The sequence below is a fragment of the Pagrus pagrus genome (genome assembly GCF_965226575.1).
Source record: "Pagrus pagrus genome assembly, chromosome: 24".
Taxonomy (NCBI): domain Eukaryota; kingdom Metazoa; phylum Chordata; class Actinopteri; order Spariformes; family Sparidae; genus Pagrus; species Pagrus pagrus.
The window spans coordinates 14,863,584-14,878,677 of NC_140206.1; the positions used below are offsets into that span (position 1 = coordinate 14,863,584).

Here is a 15,094-nt window from a genome sequence, read left to right on the forward strand (position 1 = left end):
GCTTTACTGCGTTTAACCATGTTTCCAGGGACAGTTGAGTCAAGCGCTTCCTCACTTCTTACATTCCTCCATTGTAGCTGGCAGAACGACCAAAAACTAGCCTCAACTACCGGTCGAGAATCTCCCTGCTGTCGCCGTGAGACGTGGCCTGACCTTTCCTCGCATCAAAGTTAGTTTACCAACTGAACTATTAAAATTGTGGTATTAATGACCCCTCATATAGATGTTTTTCCCCAAAAATGCTCCACTGCAGTAACAGGAAATGACACAGAAAACAAGTAAGACTTTACTTGTCCCCGTCTGAGGCCTTATCATCTGTGGCAAAAACTTCATCCTGTAAAGCTCAGACCAAGTTTTTGTCCTAAGTCTTCGTGTGCGTGTAGAGTCTATGATATGCTGTTTATTTACTTTAATAGCAGTGGTTTCTTAAGTGGACTTCAGGGACCAACAAGGGCCCCGAAGGATTACACAGACTTTATAGTCACAGGACCTTTAGCCTAGCTGGTCCACAGTATACAATTACAATCCTGCATCACGCTACATATCCTATCTGGGTCATTAAAATGAGTCTAGGACACTGTCTGGACTGAAACAGGACCTTTACGCAACACAAATAAGAGATCCAGGCAAAAAAACAAATTCATTTGATTTTCTTTATTTCTTTCTTTCAATAGATTTTACACTATCTTGCTGGAACCAAAGAAACATTTGACTATAGAAACATAAAATAGCACAAAATATATGCAAAAAAAGAATACATTTAAAAATGATTACATTGAAACTATAAATCCGATGAGGGTCTTCTTATCAATTTAACTTTATGTCTTGACTTTGTTGGTAGGGTACACTGCAACAACGATGGCACAGGCAGTCACAATTCATAACCTGCAGTCTCCAAGCGTAGCGCCCTCTGCTGGCTAAAGCTGAGTATTACAATCTCTGAGCGGTTCCATTGTAAGGCAATGGGACATGTAAGATCTCACTACAGATTTGGGAGACCGGAGGTAAAGACCAATGACTGTTCACTCTGTTGCAGTCGCCCCTTTTGGCCTTGCGATGCGCACATTAAAACCTTTTTAAAAAATGACTTTCGATATAAAGATACATATTTGAAATGAAACTGAGAAGGGATTTGAAAAGAGAGACCCGTTGGAGTCTCCTGAAGAAATTTTTATAAGAGCTCTTAAAAACATAAAACCTTAAGCACGATGGACTCAAGATAAGGCAAAGTGTTTGGATAAGCTGAGTCTGCTCAGTTGACCAACTGCTCAGAAAGTGCTTACATTTTTCTTTTTACCATCAGTCAATCATTGCCAACACATTTTCAAAAGAAAAAAACATTACATCTCAAGAGGATTTCCATACACAAGGGCATCGTGGGTCACCAAATGAGGACATTTTGTGTACAGACGTTTTTTTTTTTTTTTTCCACTAGAAACATTCAGTACGTTATCATTTAGTAAGAAAAGAAGATCTTGTTTTTCTCATGCAACATGTTGAATTAAAGTTATTCACCGGTAGTATCTGCCTTTCATCGATGAACAGATTTTACTGCACTAGCAGGGGGGCAAAAAACCTCTTAAAGGAAATGAAAAACAGATCACATCTTTAAACAATATGAAAAGTGCAATCCTTAACTCTAGTGATACATACGCCTCGAATAAAGTGTGGAACCTAAAGGTCCTTTGTCAGGGGAAGAGTTGTACATCTGAACTTATTAATTTATAGATTATTTAGTTCTTATATATATATATTCATATATAATCTATGTAACATTGATGACTTTAAATCTATTTAAGTGTTACAGTCACAGCACTATAGAGGCTGTTATTTGCTAATGAAAATATTAGGTCATTGTCATAATCTCAGTGAAGAATAAGAAATGTTCATATCTTCTTTACAATCTACCTTGTGTACAGTGTTCTAGCAAAAAGAAACAAAAAATCAACTTAACAATGTCATTTACAAAAATACCGAACTTTAGTAATTGCAACATTTGGTTGCCACAGCAACAACTTAATATTGTTATGAAATACTATTATACTAGAGTGAAAAGTACATCTTTTTTGAAATTTTCTTCTCTTTTTTTGGTAAAATGTCATCTATACAATAAACATTTTTTTTTCCAACAACACAAGCAACTCTATAACTATGCTCATTACTGCAACACCGTGATCTTTTTTAATCGATGAGAAGGCAAGAGAGATCCAGTAGCTTTCCTATCGGTGGGCTGACTTTTTAAAACCCCACCCCTCAGACGTGTGTGCGACTTCTCATTCGCTGACCTGACAGGTTAGACCTTGAAATGACCAACCGTGCAGAATGTAGCACAGCTCAATAAATTACATTCATTTCAAAATAGAATAGTTAACAACATTGTTTTTTGACTAAAATTTTGACCAAGAGTAACATAAGATAAATTACAACAAAATAGAACTTTTACCACCTTCCACAAATATTACACACAAATCATAATGTGAAGACAATCAGAGTGAATGAAACCGAAATGTGAAACCAGAGTGCAGCACTCCTGTCCCATGGTATGATTGTGGATTGTCGATGTTAATCAAGCACCATGAAATTACATCGGAATTTTTGAGAAATGGAAAATAAAATTTAGTATGAGTTAAAATTGATAAAATGGAGGAAAAAATTTATTTAAAGAGAGGGTTGGTCGAAAAATAATAAAATGTATGGTCTTGGCTTAAAAGACAAATGATTGTTCTGGGTGGAGGTGGAGATGGTGGAGGGTTTGTGGGGTTCACACATACCTTGATAATAGACACAACACAAATTTTTAAATAACTTTGAATACATTTCTAGAACCGTGAATATAAACTCTCAAAATAAGAGACACTTTACATACATTACACAGTTTACAATACATTTTTTTTTCTCACTCACGTTCCTCATGTAAACTACTCAAACCATGGTAAGAAAACGATGGTACACCATGAAAGTCACCAAACATTCTACAAAGCTATTTTTGATTTGTCGTTTCTTTAACTTCTTTTTGTTTCGATAAAGTCACTTGTGATGTTCATGAGCGGTTACTAGAAAACCGTTTTTCCAGGAACGAGTCGCAAAAATGTGATGTCTTTCCCGAAAAGGTCCATGTAGCTTCTGAGCCAGTGTTTTTGTGTCTGTGACTTTTAGTGATACACTCTGGATGCATGTGTTGTTTGATGAGCATTTTTTAGGCACTTCTACAGTTTTCTAAAATGGAACAGGATTATCGGTGATAGTAGGGTTGGACAGGACAACCGACGGTCACAGATAGCCCTCCAGTCGAAGTTCAAGTCATCTTTTGCTTGACGAGCATCGTCAAATGCACCGTTTTTTTTATTTCATTTTTTAAAATTTTTTGTTTAGTCTTAGCACTTAAGTCCCTCACCCTCCCCCCTCCCCAGAAAAACCCCTCCTACCAGGCCTGGTGTTGTCGTCACCTGCTAGACCTCGCTTCGAGTCCCAGTCTGCCGGCAGACCATCAGTCTCCAGATACGAACACACATGCACGCATACACACAAGGCTTGGTATGTCTGGAACGAACCCTCAAGCTTTGTTAAGCCCTTGGCACAGACCCAAGCCTTTAGGCTTTTTCGGTAATGGCCACGACTATCTTCTGTCAACACTGGGCACTGTCTTCCCCAGTCCCGACTACATGCAAAAATCCGTGCACAATCTATCCCACCACTCCTCCTGAACAAAGAACTGAAAAACAAATAAAGGGTTGTTTCTGAGCAGCTTTCGCAATGGCAAAAGAGACAAAAAAAAAAATGATCAGGGTGTTAAAATGTGGCTCTGCTTTTCTGGCAGGTCGATTCCACCGACTTCTTCCGAGCTGCGACTTTGGCAAGATGTTTCCGGAGATGAGAAGTTGGCAGGGTGGGGTGGAGGGGATGATGAGCTTCATCATGGCATCTTAACAGCATCTGGGGCAGATGAGGGTCACAGAGGTACCCCTCGCAGGGACAGTCACATTAAGAAAACATGAGCCTGTCTGCCCCAAGGACATTCAACTTTGTAGAGAGGAAAAGCAAAGACCGCGAGACGAAAACCCACTTGAAAGCGCCGAGTGCGTTGGTGTGGTTGTGCACGGGTTTTTTTTCTGTGACTCCTCCTGTTTTCCACTTCAACTTTAAGCACTATAGTTCTCGTATAGTGCAAATCAAGCATCTTTTTGTTTTACTAACCAAGGGGATGAACGTTGTGCAGCGGTTTTTAGAATAAATATGAAAGAAAGGGGATCCACGGTACTTTGGGAGAACAGTTGTTAAAATGACCTCTATAGTGTGTTTGCTATGTATGTAGTACTATACATAAGAATATTTTTTACTTTTTCATGTTAATAGTTTTTTTTTCCCTAGCAATACATACAGTATATATCTTTTTTTGTGTGTGTGTTACACCGGCACTGCAGTTCTTATGGTTAAATTGAAGTGTTACACTCTTAGCATGCAGGTTGCTGGACCTCTATGGGAGAGGTAAGGTAGTATTTACACAGGGGCTGTTTTGGGTTTCCTAGTGCAGCTTCGTGACACTCCATTCCCTTCCTGACACTTACTTCAGGATGATCTGGAGAAGAGAGACAGAAACAGGGGAGAAGGAGAGAACACAAGGAGAGACAAATTTAGTCGACCTGTAAGAGAGACATGGATAATATAGAGTAATATACTGAGGACAGAATCTGCTTTGTAAGACGACATAAGTACATGGAATCAATGCTTTTATTGTGTCTGGTGTCTCCTTGAGATCTGGATCAAACACTATTTGCCTTTCTTCTGCCTTCCTAAGGCCTCAGAGTGCTTCAAACAAAGTGCTTATTGGATCATCCAACAACACTTTAACGACAACGTGATATGTCAGGTTGTGATTTTCTGAAACGGACAATCAGGTGATCATACCCACTTGATGTAGGATTGGCGAGGTGTGGAGGTGTAAAATTAGGCAGAATTTAAACTCATCTTTAGACCCCAATCTCACTGAGACTTGTCGTAACGAGCACAGCTGCTTCGAAACTGCTTTAGAATCGTGTGTGGGCGGAAACAGCGTGGTGCGCCTGTGGCTGTGCAAGATACCTGGGCCAAGTCTGACACTGACAGGCAGCGCGACTCCTCACCTTGCGCTGAAAAGTTGAGTATTGTCAAGCTTTTATGCGCCTCTAAAACTGCAAGGAAAATGTGATGTGATGCCAGGCACCACAGGAAAACAATGATTTTGCTGTCAAAACTATTCTAGTGATTCATTTCGCTGTGATTCTAAACCTATAGTTTGTTTGCGCTGGTCCGAATCAGTGGATGAACTGGTAAACTCAGTGTGTTTTCCTGTTGATTTGGTTTCTTTTCACACATTTTTTAAAGTCCTGTTAACCAAAATACATCATCGCTCCACTTATTGGATAGGTGTGTCTGGGATGGGAGTGAGACAGTAAACACAGGAAGAAGGTCAACCTAAATATCAGCAAGGCAGTGTACGTTGTTGGTGGTCTAAGCCTTGTTTTATTACTTGATTAGCTGCTAGTAACTAATTCACAAGTGGCTACGGGAGCCGTTCAGCTCAAACTTGAAGAGAACGCTCTGTAGTCGGGTCAGATCAAAGTCAGATCATGCTCCAAGCAAAAACAAACCACTCCAACGTTCTTTTGTAACCAGACTAACCATCTCCTCTCACACCTCTTTTCCACCAATATGGAACCGATTCCGTTCCAGGTCATAAACCTAATTTTGAAACATTTTAGAACATTTCAACCAAAACGAAAGTGTTGTGGAACCCAAGAAAGTTAGTTCCCAGCTGGAACCGGTGCAAACCGTGGGTCTATCAGATTCTACAGGTCGTTGTGCATTGTGCTACTCCCTCGGTTGATGACGCATCCTTGATGACAACGGTTCCGCTCAAAACTGGTGAAAACGTGGGCTGCATTGCTTAGATAACAACGAGGTTACAAGAATCTTGAAGGGACCAGAGCTAATATGATGGAAAACCGCTATGAAACCACTCTGATCCGTACCCGAGTGTGACTGTTGTGTTCATAGCGACCCAAACAAATTGCACCAAGGGGGAAAAACAAACCAGAGTCCGATTCAACCAGATTAAGAAACGCAGGTTTGAACACACCCTCAAGCTTTTTAAAACTACTTCAGTCACTTTTTGTGCTCATGCTATAATCTTTCGGTGGAGCTACAGCTGTCAGAGTCTGCACTGTTACTCCCATGTGTACGACACACTGCGTTCTGATTACAAAGACAGAGCTCCTAGAGAGACCTCAGGAAAGGCAGTGGGTTGCAGCCAGGAGGAGGCTATGATGGCGGTTTCTTCACCGCACCTTTGAGTGTGGCCGCTCAGGACGACGTGAACACTGTTACCTTTAGATGTGGTCGGACATCATGTTTGTACTTTGTTGAAGCATTCTGAGACATTCAGGCATCAGGTGGGCAGTGAGTACCACAGAAACTATGTCCCAGAATGTTGTGACGACCACAGACAGACATTTGTCAATAAATAGTAGTTTTCTGTCTTAGAGCTGTGGTTATGCCATCTGTCCGCTGCTTCATGCAGATAAGAGCAAATGCTTCTAATTATTTGCAAATAGCATTTGACCCAGGTCCAGTCACCTCTGTGTGTATGCTCTCTTTAGGAGATAAAGGCTAATCCAACACATGACATAGAGAGAGAGGGAGAAGAGAAGAAGAAGAGAGAGAGATTGTCTGTTTGGGGGGGGGGACAGGTAGAAGAGCTGCTGGCTGCCATCATGTGGTCGCCACTGGCAGCAAGCCAACACAGAACAAAGCTGCACGGTGCTTGTTAATAGACAAAAGACAGTGAGCAAAGGACAGAAGCCACTGGTCACATCACACATCACAGAAGGTCACCACAGGTGGAGAGCGTGTGATGTGCACGGGCTGAGAGGAAAGCCCGCTCCATAGAGCAGTATGGAGATAGGAAAATATTATTGGATGCCAGATGGGTGGGATCAGCCAGACAGGATTGTACACCCCACCCGTCTGGCACCACAGTGGGGTAAAAAACAAACACCAAGAACTGTTTGCAGGTCCTATTTGTCTTAGCTTTGGCGCAGTAATACTGTCAGTGTGTTTCAGGCCGGAACGAGTCGGGAAGGTGGCACAGTAGTTGGATTACAGAATGATGGAGGAGGTTTGAAGTATTGTATCTTTTTTCACAGGTTTATATCAGATTATTATTCTAATTGCACTGGATCTTAGTGACCTAGTCTGATAATTTGAATATATGCGACAAGAATAACGACAGGTTCCTTCCACGGGGAGGTGAGAGACTGAACCCTGGTCCTCTAGCTGGAGAGCTGCACGATATAACAATCCCTAATTCTATTTAATTATAACAACTTATCTTCCTATCAGTTCAGTCGCCAGAGTGATCACATGCAGCCTGGAAAGTATGTGATGTAATACCATATTTAGACAGTCGAGGGCGCTGCTGCTTCACAATCTCTACCAAGAGCAGTGACGTTACCAGAGACCCCAGGACTGTTAGCAGTGTTGCAGATGTGTTAATATGAGCAGGAACAGGGAATGACGTGATTGGTGACTGCTTGTCATGTCACAGAGGGTCATGACTTGACCAGACTCTGAACCCCTCAACATGTCTGCAACATGCTGCCTCTCTATGCATGTGTAGAGATGCATCATCATGATTATATATGCGATTATAATCATTTGATAAGTTCTGTCTTGACACGTAACATTGACGGGATGCTAATGGCCGATACTAACCAGCCAGCATTAGTAGAAACTCAGGATTCTCAGCTCAGTTATGGACTGAGAGGTTGTTTTTCAGCAAAAACAATGACGTCGGCAGCATGTGATCTTTAGAAAAGAAAGACAAAAAAATCAGAATCTGGGGTGTTTATTTTGAAAGAAACAAGACGAGGATGACTGTAGTAAACGAGGCGTGTGGTGAATGCAGCACAGCTTGTGATTCTAAGTGTTAACTATGTCCTAGCTGGAGGGATCTTTATGCAGGGTGTGGAGAAGGGGGGAGAAACAGAGGGGGGCAGACGGAGACAGACAGCGAAGGCTGACGTCAGTGTTTCTCCGGCTCCTTGTCCCACATGCATCTTTAAAGAGCAGCTCTGCTTCCTGCTGCTACTGCTGCTGCATGCCAATTACAGGAAGAGACGGTGACTCACAGGAAGTGCACGCACTGCTGGCCTATGAGGGGCAATAAAGCACAAGGTGCTGTGGCTGGATCCATTGTTAATGATGGAAGGAGAAAGTCGGAGAAATTTGATTTTCTCTTTTTAAATTTTGAAATGAACCTGTGATTTTCTTTGGGGTTTTTTTCATTCCAGATGGGATATTTGTACTGTTTTCTTTCTTCGACAGTTTAATCTACTAAAATTGATTAGTTGTAAAAAGGAGTTGGTAACAAGGTGGTGAGAAGAACTGGTACAAAAAGGTCCCCACAACTAGTACTGGCCACACTATATTTTACACATACATTTACTTGCACTTTGATTAATAAACAGAGACACATACAAAGACACTCAATCTTTGTTGGTCTTGAATGTCCTAAATTCAGAAAAACATCCCCATGCTCTGTTGTGGAAGATTTTGCATTCACTGACGCTCTTTTGTTAGTACGCTCCCACCTGTGGAATCATCTTTTCATGTGTGTGTCCTCAAGGCACCTCAGTACCGAACTACCAGTAAATGATTGCCAGCTGCGTGAGGCCAGGGTGCCAGCATTGTGCTGAAATTTCCGCGTTTAAAATGGGGCACACATGCGTCACTCTGGCATTCGAACCTGGCCCTGCTTCCCCTGGCTCCTGCTGACACGCAGCAACAGGAGAACCGCCGATCAGAGGGCCATTTTTAGACAGCTTCTGTGATCATTTTTCCTGCGTCTGTCTCAGCCTGACAAGCGCGGCCTGTAACTGTTTCCTCGCATGATTTATTCTCGCTTTTGTCCCGCGACCAGTAAAGGGTAAAAAGTTGAAACTGGGAAGAGTAGAAACAGGAAAGAAATCCAACATGGCAGCTGTTTAGTGCTGCAGGAATGGCCTGTATGTACTGTATTTGCTTGAACGTGTGTGTGTGTTTGCGTAGCACACAAGCAGTACAAATGATGCCCCCTACTGCAGATGGAGAGGCTTATTTGACAACAACAAGAAAAAAAAGTGGAAAATTAAAACAGAACATGCAAAAACAAAACCAGGAAGTAGTGCAACACAACACAACTACTACTTTGCAAATGTGGGAGCTCTGAAGAAGTGCTTGCGAGAAATATAAAACCGGTGCACCGGCACCGGCTTGCCGAGGTAGATTCTCTGGAAAATACCCACTCACAGGCTTTAGTGTCAGTGTGAGTTCGCCCATTGCAGGCGGATGGATGGATGGGCGTGGGCTCAGGCTCAGCTGCAGGTTATTGCAGCTCACTATTAGAAGGCAGCACTTATTCAGAGCTCCGGGGACTGATGAAAGAAAGCTTTAAAAGGAGCAAACCTGATTGGCTGGTGCTGTTGCTGCGTAGGGGACACTTGTGGCAGGAGTTGTTGCTGCAGAGACAGTAGCAGGCGTAGCACTGTACATCATTGGGACTTTTGTTTTGAGGGTGGGAAAGGGGGGGAGGTGGGGGGAGAGGGAGGAGGAATGGGGGAGAGGGAAGGGAGGTGGTAGCAATGGACAGGTAGGTGGAGCGTTATGGTAACCATCACAACCGTTGTGATGTGTGTGTGTCGACGGTATCGTTTGTTGTTGTTGTAGTTGTTGTTGTTGATGGTGGTGGTGGTGGTGGTGGTGGCGGATGTTACAGAGAGCCAGCAAGCCATCGTTAGGGTTACACCGGCAGATGGCATGCAACCATTCACAATGCAAAGCAAGGAGGACAGAAAGAAAGAAAGAAAAAGAGAGCATGGGAGAAAAAATAACAAAAAAAACAAAGAGGAGAGAAGCTGATTACAATCACAAATAAGGAAATTTATACGGAAAATCAGTTTGCTGTTTTTCCCAGAGAAGTTGAGTTGCACAAGACACCAATTACAATGAATCAATGACATTTTTGGCAGCAGGGATGGGAATTTGATTTTTTTTTAAGCCATGTGGGCTGATAACAGCAGGACGCATGCCAAAAAACATGCAACTTTGATGGATTGTTGGAATAATATGTTTAAACTCATTACTCCTGGTACTTAATTTTTTTCCTTTTAGGACCTGCTGGCGAGCCGACTGGGACTTTTCGTTAATTCCCATCCCCTTTTAGCAGAGACAAACGCTCCAGCTATGTGGCTGAGATCATTTCTCTGGGAAACTGATTTAAATTTCCTGATAAACACAGCACAGCAAACAGACAGTAGCTATCCTACAGCTTAAGAACAGATCAGTCTGCAGTATTTTATCCACACTACCATTTCAGTCATAAACAAACAGTCATTAGCGAGAGAGTCAGTAGGGAAACAAGAGAGTCACAACTCTTTCAGGTGACACAAAAAGTGTTTCATATCATAACTCAGCCAAAAAAACAGTTTGATGAATATCAATCCAACACATTTTTTTAAAAGTTTCATCACCCCCACAGGAGGTGATGTGACAAAGCGATGACCTTTTGTCTCACCTGCAAGGGCTGCAGATATTACCCACTCATCCCAACTCCAACCACCCCCCTCCTCCATTTTTATACATCAAACAAAGTGTGTGAGAGAGCAAAGGGAAGGTCAGGACCTACCAAGACTGCTAGCAGGAGTCATGCACAAGACTGACCCTGTTGTGTTCATGCAGAGAAAGACAGAGAGAGAGGGAGAGGGAGGGAGACAGAGAGGGAGAGAGAGAGGAGGAAATAAATGGGTTAATTGAGGGAGGAGAACAACAAGGTTAGACAAAGACAAAAAAAAAAAAGCTCGTAGACTTCACTCAGCTCAGACGCTACTGTTGCAGTGGTGTTGTGAGCCAGCTATAATTGCAGGTAATGGTAGCAAGCAGAGGAACTCCCTTGTTTTGTCATGGCATTGGTGAAAAAAATACTCTTTATATCCAGCTGCATCAAACATAAAGCAAACTTAAGTATACTGTAGGATATGAAATCGAGGTAAGTTTAGCAAGCTGCAAAACTGTTTCAATGAGATTATTATTTACTGTTTGCAAATGTAAAAGAAGGAAATCATAGATTAGTAGTCACTTATTTAGAGTTAATATGAGGGAGCCAGTACACGTTTATTTTTATCTGCATTCGATCTGTACTCGCAAGGGGCAGGGCTTTAACCGTAGAGTCTGTTTGACAATTTGAGCATAAAATTGATATGGATTGTTCATTAGTTGCTGTACTTTTTTATTACTTATTAGAAAACTATTTACAGTCTCAGAAAGAAGCTTCAATTTAGTGTTTCTGATCACAAGACCAAGGGCCCTAACACACCAGGCCGAGCCCAATGTCAGGGACGTCGTGAGCATCTGCGGCGCTAGTTCATGCTGCGTGTCTTGCGCAGCTGGCACCAGTCGGCCCTTGTGGGCTGCTTTTCAGACATCTGAGCAAGTAGTATTGGCTGTGATGCCTGTTGGTGAGAGATGTCACTCTGATTGGCTGTTCACCTAAGCAAATCACTGAAGTCCCTTGAGCCTGCTGCCTTAGTATCCATGTATCCTTAGTATCCAGCCATTTAGTGTGGTTTTTTCTTAGTTTCTCCTTCACCGCCGCATCTTCGCCAGTGCCATTTGCAACTTTTTATCAGACATATTCTTGATTAGAGCGGCTTTATTAGCAGGAGGAACATGAAAATGATGGACAAAGGCTGCTTTATCATAACAGTGGTTTATAGTGTATATCCGTGGTCCTAAATCGTGGTCAACTACTAGACTACCACCACCCTGTGGTATGGAGAGTTATTTCCTCTCTTATGTGGCCACAAAGCCTTGCAATTAAATAACTACTGTATACATTTTGTTAAAAAAAATGTGAGGACAAATAATCAAACAATATCTAAATAAGTAATGTCTAAGAAAACAAAGAAAAAAGACTAAATAACAGAGAGCCTAAATCTAAAGAGCTGAGAGAGCAAAACAGCAGCATCATGCAGTGTCAGTACAATGATGTGCACAGGCCTCAGATGAAGAAGGGTAGGATTTACTGCATCAGAACAATTCATATATATGGAGAAACCCCACTTAGCAGACTTTTTTTAAAAAAAGGTTTGCAAGCACAACTTTAACCCAGGGCTACATCCCACCCACACACAGATACAGAGGCAGGGAGGGAGGGATGAGGGGCTGTCAGGCGTCTCACACCACAGGGACCCAAAACGAGCAGGTAGAGAGAAGAGTGAGGGATGTGAGTCTCATCCTCGTGACTCAGTGTGGCTACAGGCTACCGTATTAGCTGCAGTTAACTCATTTAGCGTGTGACCCGAGGGGGCTTAAGCGACTGTTAGTGTCTATGAGAGGAGCAGACACAGAGTGCATTTTGTTTTGGGGGGAAATAACTGAAGAGAAATAAGGGAGCAGACTTGAATTAATTTGGGGGAAATGGCACAAAATTGCTTTTTTAATATACGTTGGTTGTTTTTCAATATCGATGCCTGTCATGATAGTTTAAATACAAACTGGAAAGGCTATGTTTGCTCCAAACTTTAAGTCATTATTTCCTCTAATCGGCTTATACTTTCTCTTTATTTTTCCAAACTGGAGCCTAGTTACGGAGCCTTTGTGTTGGAGACAACTGGTTTTGTTTTGCTCTTTTGTATGCTCGGACGTTACGCTGACAGGTGTATCATATCAAGTGGTACTATATCATATCTTTTATTGCTCTGATCAAAGCCTGGCCTTCCACCTGGCAGCAATTACTTGCTTATATTGGCAGGCACTAGATCGAAGTTTGAATAGTTGTAACATTAGCACACACCATCACAGCGGGATCCTTATGTGCATCATCACAAAGGAATATACGACTAAACAGACATGAATGATCATGAGAGGCGCTCTTACTTTAGCATAAAAACTCCAAAAAGATGCATTTGTGAGGGATAGGGGGTTAGCTGGGGCACATTCAGGGAGTGTTACCTGCGTCTGTGTGTGTGCTTGCATGCTCTGCATACCTATGAGTGCCTCTATTAGCATCTGTATCGATCGGGAGCTCTTACCTGTGGGAAAGAAAGCGGGCTGCTGGAGCTGTGCGTTGGCCAGCGCCTGCTGGTAGTGCAAAACACTGGGGTTGAACAGGGAGCTCGACCCGTTGCTCTTCTCAAGTGCCGGTCTCTTTGGTAGGGGCTGGAGGACGCCGTGGGGGAACGCCTGTCCACACACAACACAGCAGATTTGAACGGTGTACTTACAAAACTTATATTCATAAATCTGTTATTTGTCTATGCACAGCACAACAAGGCAAAAATGGAAACTTGCTCTAACTATCACAAGGACAATGACAAACTACACCATAGCAAGGCAATCAACAACAGAAAAATAGTGTGTTATTTTAACATTACATCATAGTTGTTAATATAATAAATGTACAGTATAATCTAGAATTGCCACTGGTGATCATAAATGATAAATATTTATACTTTAAAGTGTCTTACAGGGTTTCACAAAAACAAAAGAGCCAACTTAAATTTTGTGAGTGGCTACAGTACAATTAAAGAAGCTACATGCAAAGCAAAAGGTGAAAGGTCAAAGTACCAGGTCTACAGTTGCCTCGAGGGGTCGCTTCATTGCTTTGGCAGTCGACTGAGTCTTTAATTAGCAGGCAGCGAGCACATGATGGCAGTGGGCCAATGGGATTCAAGCGTATTAACATACAGGTAACAGCAAGCAGAGGTGCGTCATGGGGGACAGCATTGCATTGTGGATAGGTGAGAAGGAAAAAAACAAAAACAAAAATAATCTGAATGCAAGTATACCACATACAAAACAATAGGCATGCACATAAACAAAAAATTGTTTTGTTTACTTTAAAGAAACATTGCTACTTTTTGAATTAGTACAAAAGCAAAAAAAAGCATCTACATTAACCTTTGGTTAAAAAAGCAAGATTCTATGATGTATTTCAAATCTACTGGGAGAGCATTTAGTAGTAACGTCAACTACTTCTGAACAAATCAACTTTTTTAATATCTACGCATGAAGAAAATGCAGTAAACACAACTGATTCAGACTAATACTGGGCTGACACTTGATGTGAGATCTGGACACAGGTTATCTACAGTCCTACACACACAGTAACTACAGTGCTACTCTATTTGAAGATGTGAGGTGGTTTTTGGGCCCCAGAGATGTCAACACCCACAACAGATTGGGATGTGAGTGAGCTCTGGTCAAAGCCCCTCGACTGATTGAACCCTGCCCTCACAGCTGGCAGCAAGAACTGGACGCACTTGTGAAGGCAGGTTTTTAAAACTGTTACTAGCGAGAGACTGTTGCGGCAGCGTAGTTTAACAGTCACATCCTTTTTCTGTAGTGCTGTCGCTTCAGGTCTGAAGTAACGAGTGACAACTCCTCAAACTAAATCTGCATCATGAGCGCATGTTAGTGTGACTGATGAACTTGGGGAGGTGACGCAATGTGAGGCAACGTTATAGTTCAATCACAGAATGTGGAGCTCTGTTTATTCTTACGTCTCACAAGTATGTGTTTACAAATTACAGTGTTTACACATCTAATATTAGATGTAACAGCTAAGCTAAACTGTTTGCTTTTGTTAATTTAGTACAAATGTCCTTACATTTGATGTCACTGCTGAGAGGAAAAAAAGATGACATGATGTGATGAGCACAGCACTTAAAGGGGTCCATGCACAAGCCTCTTGCTTCATGTATGTGGATTTTCTACTAGTATGTAACAACAATTATCCTATTAAAGAGCAACAATGCATTGCTGATGCACTGTGGTGTTAACAGACTTAAACACTGTTGTTAGTTCAAATGGAAGATGGTCTATTAAAGTGACATGAAAAGCAAAGATGGCTGACTTGCGATGAGGAAGAAGTTCATAGCATGGCAAGCAACACGTAATGTGGCACAGTAAAACAACTCAATAATAGGATCTGCCTACTGAATCAGTTTATGTGTAACCATATCTACAGCACACTTTAGCCTATTTGCTTTAGATTTAAAAAAAAAGTGAATTATGGGTAATG

General features: G+C 41.9%; 1 protein-coding gene across 14 annotated transcripts in view; it reads right to left on the reverse strand.

The window, feature by feature from the left end:
* Positions 1 to 639: 639 nt before the first annotated feature.
* The window catches only part of mbnl2 (muscleblind-like splicing regulator 2), a 57,815-nt gene continuing 43,360 nt past the window's right edge, over positions 640 to 15,094 (reverse strand). For 3 of the 14 annotated variants that reach the window (XR_014621708.1, XR_014621709.1, XR_014621711.1), the window contains exons 6-11: positions 13,639 to 13,692; positions 13,104 to 13,254; positions 10,700 to 10,735; positions 9,481 to 9,575; positions 7,750 to 7,842; positions 4,459 to 4,576 (exon numbers count right to left, since the gene is read on the reverse strand). Coding sequence is in view for 7 of the 14 variants with exons in the window: in XM_084347619.1 (XP_084203745.1) it covers positions 4,452 to 4,576; positions 10,700 to 10,735; positions 13,104 to 13,254; positions 13,639 to 13,692 (366 nt within the window). In the remaining 7 variants the exon portion in view is untranslated. Of the gene's footprint in view, positions 4,577 to 7,749; positions 7,843 to 9,480; positions 9,576 to 10,699; positions 10,736 to 13,103; positions 13,255 to 13,638; positions 13,693 to 15,094 lie in introns of all 14 variants that reach the window. The other 11 variants (XM_084347619.1, XM_084347618.1, XR_014621706.1 and 8 more) reach the window with 10 other exon arrangements.